This window comes from Oncorhynchus clarkii, chromosome 1 (assembly GCF_045791955.1).
Source record: "Oncorhynchus clarkii lewisi isolate Uvic-CL-2024 chromosome 1, UVic_Ocla_1.0, whole genome shotgun sequence".
Taxonomy (NCBI): Eukaryota; Metazoa; Chordata; class Actinopteri; order Salmoniformes; family Salmonidae; genus Oncorhynchus; species Oncorhynchus clarkii.
In genome coordinates, this window is record NC_092147.1 from 60,284,611 (window position 1) to 60,304,780 (window position 20,170).

The 20,170-nt window shown below is 42.0% G+C and overlaps 1 protein-coding gene across 1 annotated transcript; it reads right to left on the reverse strand.

The window, feature by feature from the left end:
* Positions 1–3,144: 3,144 nt before the first annotated feature.
* Positions 3,145–18,612, reverse strand: LOC139409474 (PDZ and LIM domain 1 (elfin)). The gene is made up of 7 exons (XM_071154669.1): positions 18,284–18,612; positions 17,067–17,218; positions 11,393–11,477; positions 10,490–10,677; positions 10,078–10,190; positions 9,082–9,196; positions 3,145–3,944 (listed from the first exon to the last, which is right to left on the reverse strand). Exons 1-7 carry the CDS (start codon positions 18,374–18,376, stop codon positions 3,758–3,760), a joined length of 933 nt encoding a protein of 310 aa, XP_071010770.1. The 5' UTR covers positions 18,377–18,612; the 3' UTR covers positions 3,145–3,757.
* Positions 18,613–20,170: the final 1,558 nt, after the last annotated feature.

Genomic DNA, 20,170 nt, shown 5'->3' on the forward strand with positions numbered 1-20,170 from the left:
AATGCCACAGACAGTTATAAAACATATTTAATAATACTTTTGGTACAAACCTCTATTGCTCTACAAAACAGTTGTTGGAGATAAATGGTGTGCATCCCATAATAACAACTGCATATCTCATGGCAAGCTGCCCTGTTTCTCCCAACTCCTGAACTAACCCTTAAATCCTTTAAAACAAAGCATGGTTTCTAAATAATATAACAATCACAATGCTCTGAAGTTGAGAATTGTAGCAGCATTTCCAGAGACCAAAAAGAGAAAACACCACATGTTTTATTTGCAGTAGGGGATATTAAGTTGCAGTTTCTCTGGTGATTGACCGTCAGTCCTGAGTCCTCAAAAATGCATTGAATGAAATTGTCGAACTGGGCATTCGACATTCGACACACCTGTGGCCCTGCATGGGGCAGCTAAATACTGTGCCCTTTGTGTACCTTCCTCACAGGGCGGCTACATGCAGCACCCTTGACTCTGCATGCTTTTGTCACACGCAGTGGTGTAAAGAACTTACGTAAAAATACAAGTATTACTAAAGTAGTTTGAGGTATCTGTACTTTTGTATTTCTTTTTTTGGCAACTTTTACTCCAATACATTCCTAAAGAAAATATTTTACTTTTTACTCCATACATTTTCCTCTGACACACAAAGGTACTCATTACATTTGGAACGCTTAGCAGGACAGGAAAATAGTTAAATTCATGCACTTGTCAAGAGAACATCCCTCTTCATCCCTACTACTTCTGATCTGGCGGACTAACTAAATACAAATGCTTCATTTGTAAATTACGTCTGAGTATTGGAATGTGCCCCTGGTTATCTGTAAATATATATATATTTTTTTTAAACAAGAAAATCGTGTTGTCTGGTTTGATTATTATAAGGAATGTGAAATATAGACTTTTAGTTTCGAACACCTCAAGTTAGTGAGTGTTCACCCGCAGTCTCAAGTAGATGCAAGTTGTGTAATGACGGACTCCCACATGCTGTTTTCTATCTTGAAGTGTTGTGCGTCCCTCAGACATAACGTGCATCTTCTTGAAACGGCAGGTGAACATGCTCTAACTAATGAGTGCGGGTTGGACCCCTGGAGTGCGTCTGAGCGCCCTGATTGGTTGAAACCGAGAGAGGTGATTGACAGGTCTGAAAACTAGTCGGGAAAAGAGACCTGGCAATTTTTTTACAACGATCATTTTAATAGTAGTTGATGGAAGGCTTTGCAATTGAGCTGAATGCGAATAACTAGCAAACAACAACATATTGGAAGGCATGTGTGATGAACAGATTACAGTAATACCACTTGAACAAGGTCTCTCATGCAAACATAAAACAAATCTATGTGCTAATGCCAAAAGTACTATGTACCTCAACTAAATACCTATAAGCCACAGAAAATGGCAAAACTGATTGTGGCTTGTGTCTTCCACGCATGTAGCAGAGTCCATCTGCAGAGGTGCACACATCCAAGTGTGACATCCATGAAGATATAGACCTGAAAGACAAATGAGTTCTTTGTGGCATGACACGTAGAATGAGGCAAATTAAATGTGTCGGGTATAACTTATATTACCCAATAAAAACAACAAACCAAAACAGATACACATTTTTGATTTGCAGGAAGTGGGAATGGCATTTAATCAAATTACTAATTTCCAAAGATTTTCCGCCTGTAAAGTGCTGTTTACCGTAAACCACTTAACTGTGGGTGAATCTCCTACAATTCAGATTTTCTTAATTACACTCAAAATAAGCATGTCGTGCCATTGGCCACTTTATATTCCGCTGTGTTTTTGTATTGGGAATGTTTCAGTATTCCCTGAGATACCGTTCTGTCAAAATGCATATGATGTAGGCCTATGCATTTCTAGGACAATTTGGAAACTGTAGAACCTCTACATTACCCATAATACCAACTGACTAAACATTCAAAATTACCATGGCAATTAGGCTATGCATCACAATAGTAACTATACTTCTATGGTGAAAGAGGGTCTTCTATAAATGTAAGGGAGGCAGTAACTGCAACCAAATGATTTTACTGTGCCTGGTCACACAAGGTGGACCCTCGAGTAGCCTTACAATTATTTACATGACCCCAATTTTATTTGCAAACAAATGATTTGTCGGTGCACATTCACTCATATGGTGACATTTTAGGCAAATTGACAGCGAGTACAATAACCAAAATAATTCAAATACATGGGATGTTGAGCTTATTAGTAGCATGAATGTGTTCTTTGCGGGGGAGGGGGAGGGGGGGTTATTGAGTTGAAGACTGGTTGTATGTATGCCTCAAACAAAATTGTATTGAATCTAATTAAATCAGATCCAATGTTTTATCGCCTGTGGGGCAGGGCGTCACTAGTAATACCGTATAACATCAAACATAATAGCTGGTCTCATGAAAGGTGGTAATTCTTGAAACTAGAAAGACTACTCGGCGAGAGCATAGATTAAAGACGTAGAGCAGCAGGGTCACCACTAGCATCCAGCTCTCCACTCTGCTGGTCACCATGCAAAACAGCAGGTGGTGCCCCAAACCAGAATAACATGAAGTAGACACGGCACCTGACCAGCAGTGACAGGGACGAACTGGTCAATTACTGTACAGCACTTAACGGGCGTTAAAACAAAACTGACGTTTGAAGCATGTATGGGCCTACTTACCAGGGCAGTGCCATCCCCTGCTGGGTCCAAACGTCAGGTAGCCCCAGGGGTGGGATGCCTCCCAGCCATCCATCCAGGAGAAGCGCAATCTCATTCTAAAACACCTCTAATGAGCTCCCTGGCCTAGATGTCCTGGAGGGGCTCTGAGTGTCTCCTCTCCACCCTGCTCACAGTGCCAACCCCTGGTGCTCCAAGACAAGACTCTCTTGGTCTCCACAGGCCCTCAACTTCTCCTCGATCAGACTCTTACGCCACCCCTTTTTGGCCATCCAATTCATCGTCTTGTCTCCGTCCTCAATGGTCTTTTTGCTCTTTGGGTGCCTGAAGAGGCTACAGCAAGACATGTTGCTCCGTTGCTTGTTGAAACAACGCTGAGCACACTTTTACCAATACTGAAAAAGACAGCCGAGAAGAACGTTAATCGTCCTTAAAACCCAACCTCTATGCAGCCAGTTTATCAAGTTAACTAAACAAAGAAACACGGTTTGAGAAAACATTTATTAAGTCATAATAATTATATTGACAAGAGTAAATTTGGAACACCAATACAGCATTTTCACAATGAAAATATGGAGCTCAGCAATCATTTTGGAGGATAGTTTTTGTTTATGAACATCCACCCAGAAGCAGGGCCACCAGAAGCCTGGATCTATCCGTGATAAAGTCATACCCAAGTAAAGTAGCTACTGCCTGTCCCTTGACTGTCCGTGGTCACAGCATGTTTGTCAAAGATTTATGGTAAAAACAGAAACCCAAAATATAAATCTACTGATTAAAAATACAAATGTTTTGGATTCCTCTTAGAGATTGGGTTCAACCAGACTACACCATGTAAGCAAACAATTCATAGCCTTCTTCGGTTCCTAAACGTATACGCATAATGTGCAAATTATTATCATCTGACGAACAGCAAACCTTGACTGAAGCGTAACATGTCGTGCCTGGTAGTAACATTATTCAGGCATAAAACAATATACCATTTTACAGTCTAGAATGTGACATCTTTAAAAACGCTGGAACGTCTTGGGGATGGTTCTCACGGAGTCTTGGAGACACTAATGTGGTCATGTGCAGTGTTCCAACGAGACAGCTCTACTTGGGGAAGACCGTGACCACGTCATAGCCTTCGGGTGGAGTCACTCGCTCGCGTGCGTGTTTCTCGCAGTAGATCTGGTCCTCCACGAAGAAATGTCCCTTCTGTTTCAGGTTGACGTCACAAATGGAGCAGGTGTAGCACTCGGGGTGACGAAACTTGTCCCGCAACTTGACAACCATCCCTCTGAGTTTGGGAAAGAAGAAATCACAAACTAAAATGGTTAGGTCAAATAAATCAAAAATCTGTAAAAACTTCCTATGAAAACCCTCTTCAGAATGCATTATTTGCCCAGTTATAATGCATTACGTAGATATTTATGAGCACCTCTTAGCACCTAACATTAATAAAGCATTATGAGCAGGCAGCATAATACCCTATGTAGCAAAGTCTTAGAATGCCCAATATAAAAAGCTATACAAAAAAAGTGATTTTCAGACAGATTTGCGGTGACAGAAAACACCCTCTCTTGCTAGAAACTCGTTGCAGATTTTCTTACTTTTAATCCTACCCTGTGATGTCACATAGAAGCCTTTTTCAGGACCTTATCTTTTCAACCACAGATAATAGGGGGCAGGGGGATGCTGTTTTCACATATACAGACACTGGTTTGGTGCTGTAGATAATGAATAGGAGGTTGAAACGTGGCGGAATTGCCCTTTAAGTCTTAACACTTTATTACCACGTGCTAAGGACCCCTAAAGTACACAGCTGTCGGCGGCATGCTTACATCATGGCTGTAGATCAGCCAATTTAATTGACATGTGACACAAAACACTTCTCCTGTGACATTCCATTTAAAAAAAACTTACGACAAATAAGGAAATGAGTAAAATACAGTATTTGATCTTAGTGTAGCAACTGCGGCTGCATTTACACAGCCATCCTAGGAACCCAATGCAGAATGTACATAAACAATCTTCTTTCCTGACTGTCCACACTGTTGCTCATGCGACTAGGGTTGCAAAGGTACCGCTAATTTACTAAAGTTAAATTGATTAACCGGTAAAACATGAATCTATAGTAACATTGGTAATTTATACTTAAATAACTTTAAAAAAAAATGTATTCATATATAGTATTCCTTGTTTATATCCATGTCAATGTAGCCAATTAGTTCTTAATTTATATTTCATGCTGAAACCCTCATATTAAAACAAATGGTATTCACCAAGTTTGTTTATATTTAGGCTAATGTTTTACAGCTTTGTCATTCAATTTTACATGTGATAAGGCCACACGGAGGGCCAGAGATAATTACTATGGAACGCCGTTTGGGTCTTTGTGTGTCAAAAAAGATACGTCAAATAACACTGACGTGTCAAATAAGCTTGTTGACCAATCAGAACGCGAATATGACTGCACGTCCCAATAATTTAACAGTTACACATTGATTACACTATCACTCGTCGGTCATATGTCACAACGATACGCATGCTATGATGCTGGTAAAGGTGCCTGTACCGCACGAACGCAGACAAACTTCCCCAAGCTTTAGAGACAGTGCTGGTCGTAAAAAAGCTAGCTAGCTGATGGATGCAAACAACATAATTTTGCTATGTTTTTGGGGAAGAACAATCTGTTGTTTCAGTAGCTATAGTTAACTAGCTAAGTGTCACCTAAAAACACCCCTAATTTATAAGACAGTTCTTGTTTGATTAAAGGTGGTCGTACCCACCTATGTGAAGCTTGCCACAATAAAGATGAGTCACAATAGTGGAATTTGCACTTTGCATTCAAAATAATTTAAAAAAAGGTCTCTCAATGAAAGTCATGCAAATAATACAAATAGTGGAATCATGCCATGATGGAATAGATCACAAGGTTGGAATGTCCTTAAACTCAACAAAAATACTGAAAATCTGGATGTATTAGATCAGCGGTCACCAACCTTTTCTAGGTCAAAATGCCGAGATCTACCGCTCTGATTTTTTATTAACATGACTTAAAAAATGTAAGTCTATGCAACATTAACCAATGAAAAACAGTACTGTAGCAATGAGGTTTGTGCAGTAAGCTATAGGCCTAATACATTATACTGACTTTGCCAATGCTCCAAATTTGAGGTAGGCTATATAATCACACCGGTAATAGATCCATTGTTGTATTACTTGTGAGGCACAGCTGAGTGAGCATACATTTAAATAATTAGCATTTTATTTTACTGGGCTGACGGTGCCTGCATCTGATGGTCAGTCTCAGTGGAGGGAGAGAGCAGCAGACTGAGGGTCCGTCTCTCAACATCCCTCCGCTCTCCCTTTCCTCCACGGACACTGACCAAAACGGGACACACCGTCTTCCAGCTGATGTCGAAACTCGAGTCGCCGTTGCATTATTTCTGCCTCAAGCACAATTTCATGTTGTTAGTCCTATGAACAGAGAAAATTAAATATTCCTTGATATTTAAAAAAAGACGCAAGCAGCTAATAACACCAATAAATACACTTTCCTACTCATTCATTACTGCTGCACTTCTTGTTGTAGCACTGAGTGAAAATAGGAAGAAAGCACATTTTATGGCTTATAAAAGTGTTGAATACAAAGTATTGACAGTGCTGAGTAAGAACTTAAACATGAACTCAGAGTTTAGCTTTCTTTTATGCCTGCTACGTTACTGCAGACTCGGTCATCTGAGCAATCTGATTGGCCAGCGGTAGCATAGTGCACTTGATTTCCTCTCCAGGCCCACCGGGAAGGCAGAGTTTGTACCTTCAGACACTGCACCTACCAACAACAGCCTGAGACTATTGAAAAAATAATAATAATAACTGGAACACAAGGCTTTATCGTTGTTTTTTTTTTTACATAAATGTTTGGCGATCGACTAGAAATGCCTTGGAGATCGACAAGTCAAATCGACCGCGATCGACCGGTTGGTGACCACCGTATAAAAACTTTTGAATTGTATTGGGGGCATACTTACTTCACTGTAAAGCCTTATCTATGGATTGTGGAATCAGTCTACTCAGTGACACCCAGAGAACATTAGTGTCATAGCTCTTATTGCGGGACTCTGAAACCACTGTAAATTGAGACACATGTATTGTACCAGTCAACCTACTATGTGTATTGAACATGATTCCCGAGGAAAAACAATACAACGTGGATGTTTTGGAGCCTGATAACTCTTGAGTTTTTTTGGGGGGAAAAAAGCACTTGGGTACTGAGTAGGCTGATGCCTAACGATTGGGGATCTATGAAACGGGGTAAGGCTGTACAGTGCAATATGAACGTCAATACGCACAATAGGCTGACTGGAGAGGTGATTTCCCACAGTCGAAGTCCCACAATAAGAGCTACAACGCTAATATTTCCGTAAACTCTTCACAGTTGTGTTCTCTGGGTGTCAACGAGTAGACCGATACCCCATTTCATTGCTCCACATTCCAACCATGTTTAACATCATCAAGTATAAATATTGCATGATTTCACCATTTGAAACCTTCTGCATCCCTTTCAAAGAGAGACTTGCTTATAACGTTAGTTTTGGGCAACAGGGTTAAGTAGCAGGCTAGCTAGTTATTTCAATAGGAGAACAAGTGGCTACCTAGCTAATACATACTCACATTGATTCCTAACTCATTGCTAAGAATATTGAAAATTCCTGCATGTTCTACTGTTCATTGTTTTCTAGCTGGTCGCGTTGGCGCTAGCTAGGTCCCAAGCTAAACCTAGCTAGTTACCCCAGAAGTTGCTGAGAACATCTGTATCAAAAGACATTTGCACACATTTTTTGATCCTGATCCAATTTCAAATGCTCACACAGACGTTTTCACATTCGGTCGAACAAATAAGGACTTATTACCAACGCGGTATTGTACAGCTTTGACAGCGATCGTAATGGTGGCCCTTGGCTTGCACGTGCAAATTCAGCACACACAACATTCTACAATGGAATTGTGTTATTTGACGTGTCAAATTAAAGGCTTCACACTTTCACACGTCAAAGTCTTATTTGACGTGCATCTTTTTTTTGATACGCAAAGACCAAAACGGAGTTCCATAAATCACAGACAACCGACAATCTGAAGCACCCCAAAAAAAGGCCACTAGACACCCCCCAAAATACTTGAAAGTTACCAAGAATTCAGTGGTTTACTGGTAAACTTCAAAAAAGGTTTCCAGTAATATAACCTCCCTTTGCAATCATCCTACACATGAACCATAGCAGATTGCAGCATTCACACTGATGTAGCCTCTGAAATAGCACACAGATGCAATGCTAATTTCCAGTCACTGATCCTTTACATTTTGTCAGAGGCTATGTGACTGCTGCCCCCCAATGGACAATGGACAAAGAAGTTTGTCAAACTACACGTCAATCGTGCTGTTCGCACAACACGTCGAAGTTAGTAGACAAAGACATCTGATCATTGGGGGGGGGGGGGGGGGGGGGGGGCAGTGCAGGGAGCAGCAGCGAGGTAAATAAATGTGTGCGTGAAGTAGAGAATCCCATACATGCGCAGAAGGTAAGATTGTTTGGCTATTGAAGAGGCATCCAGATTTCAGCCACCTTTTAATTTTTGGATGCTTGTCATATAATAATAATAATAATAATAATAATACCCTACATTACTCATCTCATATGTATATGTATATACTGTACTCTATATCATCTACTGCATCTTTATGTAATACATGTATCACTAGCCACTTTAAACTATGCCACTTTGTTTACATACCCTACATTACTCATCTCATATGTAAATACTGTACTCGATACCATCTACTGCATCTTTCATATGCCATTCTGTACCATCACTCATTCATATATCTTTATGTACATATTCTTTAGCCCTTCACACTTGTGTGTATAAGGTAGTAGTTTTGGAATTGTTAGATTACTTGTTGGTTATTACTGCATTGTCGGAACTAGAAGCACAAGCATTTCGCTACACTCGTGTCAACATCTGCTAACTGTATGTGACAAATACATTTGATTTGATGTTAATGGCAGGTCATGTGCAAAACAACACTTCAGAGCAAAAGAAAATCTGATCTGCTCATACAGATTGAGGTCGCATATCGTAACTGTATCAGGATTGAGAACCACATAAATGTGGAATTACATCAGAACTCAAAAGATCAGATTCCATGTGTTTTTGGCTGTTTACACATTCTGGAAAAAAAATACTATAGGTATCAAATATGCCATCGGAATTGGTCTGCCTGTGTTAACGTAGCCTGTGAGACTGGGCCTGTATTCATAAATAGTCTCAGAGTAGGCGTGGATCTCCTCGTCAAATCACTGTGAGCAAAAACGCAAAGCTCACAATATTATCATGACATCTCAACTGTTTGAATAATCATACGCTGTACTTACACAATCCCTGATCCACATTTGTCACAGATTGGTAACTTGTTTGCATTTCCCACTGTTGAGACCATTTTGGCGGCGGGGGCCTTCACACTCCTAAACCCAGAGGGCTTATCAGGATCTGCAATCAAGAGGAGACATGCCATCATGGTTTGTTAAGCCACTTACCATTAAATATTTGGAAAACCTTGTAAAATATAGCAAAGGCTCTTCGTGTCACACAGAGATACAACACATTGTGTTCACCAGTCTGTTACCAACTATAGAATCAAAATGACCGTTTAACACACTACTTAGCTGAACCAAATCTATTCAAAAACAATTGCCAATTACATCATGTTAAAACTCCAAAACATGACAAAGTTATAACCCAGTTCGACAATGCGAAACATAAGTGCTCGTGTCAAAACAGGCACTCATTTCTCAGCCTCTAAATTCTGCAACATCATTGCAATGGTGGCAATTTACACAGCGTTATAATCCAATCCAACTGGATACGCAATCCGTGTGATGCAACCCAAAAATGGTTGCATTGCAAACCCATGTTGAAGTAAATGCCACATTTTATTTATCCGTTATTTTACCAGGTAAGTTGACTGAGAACACATTCTCATTTGCAGCAACGACCTGGGGAATAGTTACAGGGGAGAGGAGGGGGATTAATGAGCCAATTGTAAACTGGGTATTATTAGGTGACCCTGATGGTTTGAGGGCCAGATTGGGTATTTAGCCAGGACACCGGGGTTAACACCCCTACTCCTACGGTAAGTGCTATGGGATCTTTAATGACCTCAGAGAGTCAGGACACCCGTTTAACGTCCCATCCAATCACTGCCCTGGGGCATTGGGATATTTTATTTTAGACCAGAGGAAAAAGAGTGCCTCCTACTGGCCCTCCAACACCTCTTCCAGCAGCATCTGGTCTCCCATCCAGGAACTGCTTAGCTTCAGGGCTTTAAAACACTACATGAATATCAACTGCATACATGTGTGAATAAGTACCTGACTCCAGAATCTCCTGCAGCACCTTGAACGAAGCGGACTGTCGAGGAGGCTCATCAGCCTCTTGGTTTTCCTGCAGCATTTTGTAGACCTCAGAGTCTGCCACTGTTGGGCTGCAAAACAAATTAACACACTATCAAATCAATACCAGTTGACATACAATGAGTCGTATAGTACAAAGGCGTGGTCAAATCGAGCACAAACAAACGATAAGGCCTCAAAACATTGCTATGTTTCCTTGGGCCAGAGCTGAGTTCGAGTTTGACTTGTAACAAACACATACTGTAAACATCTAACAAGTGAAAATGCAGTGCATTCTGCTCTAGTAAGACATCGTAAATTGAGGAATGATACCCAGCGAGTAAAACTCGACACAATTACATTATTGCAACCAGCTGGGATTGATCCTTACATGTTGCTGGGCTCGTTAGCGGCAGTGGCAATGGTTTTCACGTCATCCACAGCCGTGTTAAAGTCCTTGATGTTCTCGGAGGAGTAGAGACCGGCAGGGTTGTTGTACTGATTGGTTACCACCTTGGGGCCAAACCCGGCGAATGGCAGGGCGCTCCTGTTGTGGGCAGAACCTATGGGTTTCACCTCCTGCAAGTTGGGTGTAGCCAGGGATAAAGAAAGTAATGAGTACTAGACAAAAATCAGTTATACTACAAATATAAAATACTGGTCAATGCCATCTCTCACACATGCCTTGATAGAAACAGTATGACAGTTACTTGACTAATATGTGGATATTAGAGGTAAAGAATAGCATAGTCAAAAGGATATTTTGGTACTTCCTTCATGATAACAGGTAAACACAGGGCCAACTATGACAAAATACAGTGACATGCAAAGCATTAAAAGCTCAAGTGAATTTTAAAAAAATGCGCAAAACATATTTTCTATGTATTCTGCGACCAAAATGCACTGTGTTTGTGACACATCCCTGAAAGCTGTGGAGGACTGACAAATCACACTCTTCCTACATTAATTCACACTTTGGCCTCAATTTCCCATCCACTAGGCAGGAACTGAGTCTTACGTCAGAGCTTGGCTGATAAAACCATGGTCTCCTAGGAGATTGCCTGTTGGGAAGTAAACAATGACCTCATCGTTTGCAGTATAAAAACCCAAGCCTTTGTTTGTGCAGTGGGGATGTGAAAGGAAATGGTCCAGTGTCTGCAATCTATGTGAGTAAGGGATTTTCCAGTTAATTACACCATGACAGAGCAGGGACATAGCTCTAAGTCACCTTATGAATGCCTAATTTCCTAATATCTTTGGTCTGAGTGAAGTAGGATATAAAAGACAGACACACCTGCGGCTCAGATGCGAGATTCATCTTGTACGGGTTGGTCTTTCCATCCTCAGAAGAGAGCGGTGACCAGATTTTAGTTTCTGATCTAAAAAAAATTAAAAAAGAGTCAAAGACCATACACAAACTTGTAATAAAATGTTTTATTCAGACATGCAATAAAACATGAAAGATATCCAAAAGAGAATACAAATGTGTACAGAGCAGGCCTCGAACCTGTTGATGGGACAACAACCATTTCTAAAGAACATATTTTATAGGGGTAATATGCAGTTCAAAACAAAGTGACACCACCACCATTTTGGTAAAAAGCTAAAGGGATGGGTTGGAGAAATGTAGCTAGTCTTAAATTAATATACAGAGCTATGAATGCAAGGACTGTCCATCCATGATATACATACATACATACATACATACATACACACACAATTTACAAACACAGTAAAACAAGCTTCTATTGTGTGTTCTGGGGTATAGCTATCTATCATTAACGTAAAAAGTATGTAGAAAACACAGATTTCCCCTTTAAGGAAAGCACCACTCACATCAAGTGTCCTGCCCAAGTTGGTACATCAACATTTAAAAGCCCCCCCCCCCCCATAGGAAGTTGCTAACCCTATATTGATGTAATTTCCTGTCCTAGAGATGCACGTTTAGGTTCCACCTCCAACGAATTTCCTGACCTATCTTTGACTTTGCAACCATTGGTAAGCAGGCTGCTGGCAGGCTTTGGCCATTGGTAGGAAAGTCAAGTCAGCCCGTGCTCATGGTTCTCACAGGGAAGTGAATTGACAGGCTAGAAATGATTTTGCTCATGAACGCCGCAATTGACATGTAACTAACTATACAGCGCATCCGGAAAGTATTCAGACCCCTTGACTTTTCCCACATTATTACAACCTTATTCTAAAATTAATTAAATAATGTTATACTAAATCAGCACGCAATACCCCATAATGACAAAGCAAAAACAGGTTTTTAGAAATGTTTGCTACTATTAAAAATAAATAAACTTCAGTTAGTGCTAAATACGGCTGCTAGAATCCTGACTAGAACCAAAAAATTTGATCATATTACTCCAGTGCTAGCCTCACTTCACTGGCTTCCTGTCAAAGCAAGGGCTGATTTCAAGGTTTTACTGCTAACATACAAAGCATTACATGGGCTTGCTCCTACCTATCTCTCTGATTTGGTCCTGCCGTACATACCTACACGTACGCTACGGTCACAAGACGCAGGCCTCCTAATTGTCCCTAGAATTTCTAAGCAAACAGCTGGAGGCAGGGCTTTCTCCTATAGAGCTCCATTTTTATGGAACGGTCTGCCTACCCATGTCAGAGACGCAAACTCGGTCTCAACCTTTAAGTCTCTACTGAAGACTCATCTCTTCAGTGGGTCATATGATTGAGTGTAGTCTGGCCCAGGAGTGGGAGGGTGAACGGAAAGGCTCTGGAGCAACGAACCGCCCTTGCTGTCTCTGCCTGGCCGGTTCCCCTCTTTCCACTGGGATTCTCTGCCTCTAACCCTATTACAGGGGCTGAGTCACTGGCTTACTGGGGCTCTCTCATGCCGTCCCTGGAGGGGGTGCGTCACCTGAGTGGGTTGAGTCACTGATGTGGTCATCCTGTCTGGGTTGGCGCCCCCCCCCTTGGGTTGTGCCGTGGCGGAGGTCTTTGTGGGCTATACTCAGCCTTGTCTCAGGATGGTAAGTTGGTGGTTGAAGATATCCCTCTAGTGGTGTGGGGGCTGTGCTTTGGCAAAGTGGGTGGGGTTATATCCTTCCTGTTTGGCCCTGTCCGGGGGTGTCCTCGGAATGGGCCACAGTGTCTCCTGACCCCTCCTGTCTCAGCCTCCAGTATTTATGCTGCAGTAGTAGTTTCTGTCAGGGGGCTAGGGTCAGTTTGTTATATCTGGAGTACTTCTCCTGTCCTATTCGGTGTCCTGTGTGAATCTAGGTGTGCGTTCTCTAATTCTCTCCTTCTCTCTTTCTCTCTCTCGGAGGACCTGAGCCCTAGGACCATGCCCCAGGACTACCTGACATGATGACTCCTTGCTGTCCCCAGTCCACCTGGCTGTGCTGCTGCTCCAGTTTCAACTGTTCTGCCTTAATATTATTCGACCATGCTGGTCATTTATGAACATTTGAACATCTTGGCCATGTTCTGTTATAATCTCCACCCGGCACAGCCAGAAGAGGACTGGCCACCCCACATAGCCTGGTTCCTCTCTAGGTTTCTTCCTAGGTTTTGGCCTTTCTAGGGAGTTTTTCCTAGCCACCGTGCTTCTACACCTGCATTGCTTGCTGTTTGGGGTTTTAGGCTGGGTTTCTGTACAGCACTTTGAGATATCAGCTGATGTACGAAGGGCTATATAAATAAATTTGATTTGATTTGACTATTAAAAATAACTGAAATATCACATTTACATAAGTATTCAGACCCTTTACTCAGTACTTTGTTGAAGCACGTTTGGCAGCGATTACAGCCTCATGTCTTCGTGGGTATGACGCTACAAGCTTGGCACTCCTGTATTTGGGGAGTTTCTCCCATTCTCCTCTGCAGATCCTCTCATGCTCGGTCAGGTTGGATAGGGTGTGTCGCTGCACAGCTATTTTCAGGTCTCCTCAGAGATGTTTGATCGAGTTCGGGCTCTGGCTGGGCCACTCAAGGACATTCAGACTCGTCTTGAAGCTACTCCTGCATTGTCTTGGCGATAGCAAAAGCACTTAGGGTCATAATCCTGTTGGAAAGTGAACCTTCACCCCAGCCAGAGGTCGAGCACTCTGGAGCAGGTTTTCATCAAGGATCTCGCTGTACTTTGCTCCGTTCATCTCACCTCGATCCTGACTAGTCTCCCAGTCCCTGCCGCTGAAAAACATCCCCACAGCATGATGCTTCCACCACCATGCTTCACCGTAGGGATGGTGCCAGGTTTCTTCCAGACGTGATGCTTGGCATTCAGGCCAAAGAGTAAAAAATGTTTTTTTAAATGAACCTTTATTTAACCAAGTAGGCCAGTTGAGAACAAGTTCTCATTTACAATTGTGACCTGGCCAAGATAAGACAAAGCAGTGCGACAAAAACAACAGTTACACATAAACATACAGTCAATAACACAATAGAAAATTACGATTTTTCCAGTTATGTACAGTGATCTTGGTTTCGTCAGACTCAAGAATCTTGTTTCTCATGGTCAGAGTCCTTCAGGTGCCCTTTGGCAAACTGCAAGCGTGATGTCATGTGCTTTTTTACTGAGGAGCGGCTTCCGTCAGGCCACTCTACCATAAAGTCCTGATTGGTGATTGCTGCAGAGATGGGAGAACCTTCCAGAAGGACAACCATCTCCACAGAGGAACACTGGAGCTCTGTCAGAGTGACTAGCGGGTTCTTGGTTACCTCTCTGACCAAGGCCCTTATTGGGTAACGTAACAACATTTTGAAAAAGTCAATGGGTCTGAATATTTTCCAAATGCACTGTACACACACAAAAGTTTGGGGTCACTTAGAAAACAAGGACATTTTTATGAAAACATACATGAAATTAGTTGCAAAATGAATAGGAAATATAGTCAAGACATTGACAAGGTTATAAATAATGATTTTTAATTGAAATAATAATTGTGTCCTTCAAACTTTGCTTTTGTCAAAGAATCCTCCATTTGCAGCAATTATAGCCTTCCAGACCTTTGGCATTCTAGTTGTCAATTTGTTGAGGTAATCTGAAGAGATTTAACCCCATGCTTCCTGAAACATCTCCCACAAGTTGGATTGGCTTGATGGGCACTTCTTACGTACCATACGGTCAAGCTGCTCCCACAACAGCCCAATAGGGTTGAGATCTGGTGACTGTGCTGGCCACTCCATTATAGACAGAATACCAGCTGACAGATTCTTCCCTAAATAGTTATTGCATAGTTTTTAGCTGTGCTTTGGGTCATTGTCCTGTTGTAGGAGGAAATTGGCTGCAATTAAGCGTCGTCCACAGGGTATGGCATGGCGTTGCAAAATGAAGTGAGAGCCTTCAATCTTCAAGGTCCCGTTTACCCTGTACAAATCTCCCACTTTACCATTGCCAAAGCACCCCCAGACCATAACATTGCCTCCACCATGCTTGACAGATAGCGTCAAGCACTCCTCCAGCACCTTTTCATTTTTTCTGTGTCTCACGAATGTTCTTTGTGATCCGAACACCTCAAACTTAGATTTGTCTGTCCAACACTTTTTTCCGATCTTCCTTTGTCCAGTGTCAGTTCTTTGGCCCATCTTAATCTTATATTTTTATTGGCCAGACTGAGATATGGCTTTTTCTTTGCAACTCTGCCTAGAAGGTCAGCATCCCAGAGTCGCCTCTTCACTGTTGACATTGAGACTGGTGTTTTGCGGGTACTATTTAATGAAGCTGCCAGTTGAGGACTTGTGAGGTGTCTGTTTCTCAAACTAATGTACTTGTCCTCTTGCTCAGTTGTGCACCGGGGCCTCCCACTCTTTATATTCTGGTTAGAGTCTGTTTGCACTGTTCTGTGAAGGGAGTAGTACACAGCGTTGTACAAGATCTTCAGTTTCTTGGCAATTTCTCACATGGAATATCCTTCATTTCTCAGAACAAGAATAGACTGACGAGCACCAGAAGAAAATTCTTTGTTTCTAGCCATTTTGAGCCTGTAAACGAACCCACAAAATGCTGATTTCCAGTTTTCAGCTGTGCTTTTAAGATGATAAACTTGGATTAGCTAACACAACGTGCCATTGGAATACAGGAGTGATGGTTGCTGATAATGGGCCTCTGTACGCCTATGTAGATATTCCATTAAAAATCTGCAGTTCCAGCTACAATAGTCATTAACAACATTAACAATGTCTACACTGTATTTGATCAATTTGATATTATTTTAATGTTTTTTTTTTTGCTTTTCTTTCAAAAACAAGGACGTTTCTATGTGACCCTAAACTTTTGAACGGTAGTGTATATACACACACAGACAGTTAAATTTGTAAACATTTAAATTAAAAAACACTGACTAGTTATAATAAGTGAATATTGACAAATTAACCCATGGATTATGGTGATTTTCAGGAGGGAAAAAAAAGCTGAGGTGCAAAAATCTAAGTTTGCACCCCCTATTTTAATTTGCTCCATGGCTCAGGCAGCCAAGTGGACACAAGGCAGTTTGGCTCATCTCTGTCACAAAGAGGAATAACCTTTCAGCTGTTTCTGATTAACAAACAATGCCACGCTGTGGTAACATTCAAATAAAACCCAGCCCTGAAACAAAACGGAGGCTGAAAAGAATGTGTATGTCATATCACAGGAAGAGACAACACATTCACATGGACTTACACGAAGTGGGTCGTTCGGGTGTACCACTTCAAGCCCAAATATGTCCTACTTTGACTAAAACAATGACTTAAATTGTTGCGCAACATCATGGGTAGGCTCTGGCCATCGTCTTTCAGCTCGAAAAAGTGAATTTCTACTGGCTAGGGCGTTTAACCTCAGACATAAACAAATCCAAGGGTCCCCCCCCCTCACCATTTGAACCATACAATTTAGTATCTCTTACATATCATATCACATCAGGTGTCAGAGATACTGTACTTCTGTGCACATTTGCTGAATTGTTCCATGATTCCGTGCTTTTTGAACCCATCCGGGTCTATGGAAAACTGCAACTCCCTACCTGTCGACGGAGAGGATCATTTCCTCTAAGCAGCCCTTGATCTTGTTCTGTGCCTGCAGGTGAGTCATGCTCTCAGTGGGCTCTCCATCGATGGCCAGGATCTGATCCCCGACACTCAGACTGGCCTGGGCAGCCTTACTGCCAGGAGTGATCTGAAATATTCAGTACGTCAACATACTCAACTTCCTTATCACATTTGGGACCGAGGAATCTGGGATTCTTCTATGACATTTCAGGAGGACACGGATCCTTTGGCTAAACTCTTGAGTGTCCCATGGCAGGTTGTTATGTGGTGAATATGGGTACAGTCTCAGTTGACAGACAGGATTAGTAACACTAGAAAAGTATGATGGTGACTAAGGATTCAAAGGGAGGTCTTAGAGAAATTGAACAAATAACAAGAATCGGTTTCAAAACACACTTAACAATATAGTTTGTCGTCAGAGAGTGTGCATAGCAGTCATTCATTCAGTTACATCTACAACACTTCAAAAGGTTCATCATTCGTTGCACTGAAATCCTCAATACACCTGGCCAGTTTTTCTTCAATATGTACTTCTGAGAAAACGTTGGGAGGGCTAAACATTGTGGGCCAGTTGAGGGCAAATGTTAGGTTGGTGAAGACAAGAGTGAAGTTCCGTGCCCCACCTAAGAGGATATAGGTGAAACACTGTCTCACGGGATGTGATCTTGCTTACCCACAAAATGTGCTGTACTGTAGGAAATGTCTGAGAAAACAAGACTATATAATTGGTTGCTAATGCCCTCTAGATAAACTAAACAACAATGCATAGACCTATACAGACTTGGATGGATATATTGGCCAAACAATGGAAGATTGTCATCTAGAACTAGACTAGGCCAATTCATGGACGAATTTAACAGTAGCACATGGTAGCACACTTTGCACAACACAACACGGTGAAGCTGGTTTCTCCGAAAAGGCCGTTTAGAGTCAATTAAGTTTTATTGAATGGCCATCTGGCATAATGACCCGAAAAGTCACTTTCTCCTGACCCTCAAATGGCAATAGATTATTGGTGAGGTAATGAAAATAATCTTTACAGCAGCGAGAAAGAGCGCTTCCCCTCGTGCCTCACGGAAAAGGTGTTCCGATTCAGCAAGTGAAAGTTCCGCCACCGGACAGGGCCAGATGCGGTTACATTGTAAAGAAAATAGATTATAAAAAGTGACAGGCTCTCTGAAACAACACTTACCCGCGAGATAGTCAAGGGTTGTTCAAAATCCTTCCCACCAACTAGACGGAATCCCCAAGGTCCTGGACCTTGCACGACAACCCGTAGAGGCATAGCCTACTTCCAAATTTGCCGAATCCGAGTTTAAAAAAATAAAGTATAATTCTTAGACAGCCTGTGTTTACCCTGACAAATATGACATGTGTGAACAAACTTCGATGAGGCTATTGTGTAGCTAAAAGTAAAGGGGGCGGTTCCTGTTGCAAAGCTGAGCGAATAGTTTGAGATGTTTTCACCCTGATAAGATCGATTTCCTATGTTAGTTCAAGGATGTACCGTTACGTCACCATATTATATGCAAGCTTACCATTTATGGAAGACCCATTTCCCAGGATGTGGAATGTGCCGCTCCCTAAACTTGAATTCCTACCATTTGCTCCACTAAGTAGGCTACAGCCGACAAAAACTGAAACGACCCATTGTGTGTGTAGGCCTACATTCTCTACTTTTTCATATGCATTGCAAAACGAATGGTAAATAATAACAATGTGACAACAATTCTATTGTAGGAGTTAGATAGGAGACAAGCAAATTAATTTAGGGCCTTCACAGCCAACCTGGTGTCAGAGAATGTCGTATTATTCTGTATGAAAATCCGATACACTCCTTATAATATATTACTTTTTGTATGGTATTATTCATTTGTGATTACAATTCGTATGATGTTACATATGTTACAAAACATACAATATGTTACGAATTTGCTAAATGGATGAAATGTTGCAATTTCCAATTTGTTGTTGCTTACGTTAGCTAGGTGGCTAACGCTAAATTAGCTAGCTGGCTAACATTAGCTAGGCAACGGATTAGGGTTAGGAGTTAGAGCATACTTAAATTCAAACAGGACACCAGGTAAGACAGGATAATTACTTCAGATATAACAGACTGACCCCAGCCCCCAACACATAAACTATTGCAGCATAAATACTGGAGGTTGAGACAGGAGGGGTCAAGAGACACTGTGGCCCCGTCTGACGATACCACCGGACAGGGCCAAACAGGCAGGATATAACCCCACCCACTTTGTCAAAGCACAGCCCCCACACCACTAGAGGGATATTTTGGTTTTAGACTTTGCACTCCCCTACTGCTTGTCGTGCGGTAGCAGAGAAAACAGTCTATAACTTGGGTGACTGGAGTATCTGACAAGTTTTTGGGCTTTCCTCTGACACAACCTATTATATAGGTCCCGAATGGCAGGAAGCTTGGCCACAGTGATGTACTGGGCCATACACACTACCCTCTGTAGCGCCTTACAGTCAGATGCCGAGCAGTTGCCATACCTGTCAGGATGCTTTCGATGGTGCAGCTGAAGAACCTTTTGAGCATCTGGAGACCCATGCTAAATCTTTTCAGTCTCTTGAGGGGGAAAAGGTGTTGTCATGCCCTTTTACGACTGTCTTGGTGTGTTTGGACCATGATAGTTTGTTGGTGATGTGGACACCAAGGAACTTGAAACTCTTGATCCGCTTCACTACAGCCCTGTCGATGTTAATGGGGGCCTGTTCGGCCTGCCTTTTCCTGTAGTCCACGATCAGCTCCTTTGTCTTGCTCACATTGAGGGAGAGGTTGTTGTCCTGGCAGCACACTGCCAGGTCTCTGACCTCCCTATATATTGTCTCATTGTTTTCCGTGATCAGGCCTACCACTGTTGTGTTGTATGCAAACTTAATGATGGTGTTGGAGTCGTGTTTGGCCAAGCAGTCGTGGGTGAACAGGGAGTACAGAAGGGGACTAAGTACACACCTCTGAGGGGTCACAGTGTTGAGGATCAGCGTGGCAGACATGTTGTTGCCTACCCTTACCACCTGGGGTCTGCCCATCAGGAAGTCCAGCATCCAGTTGCAG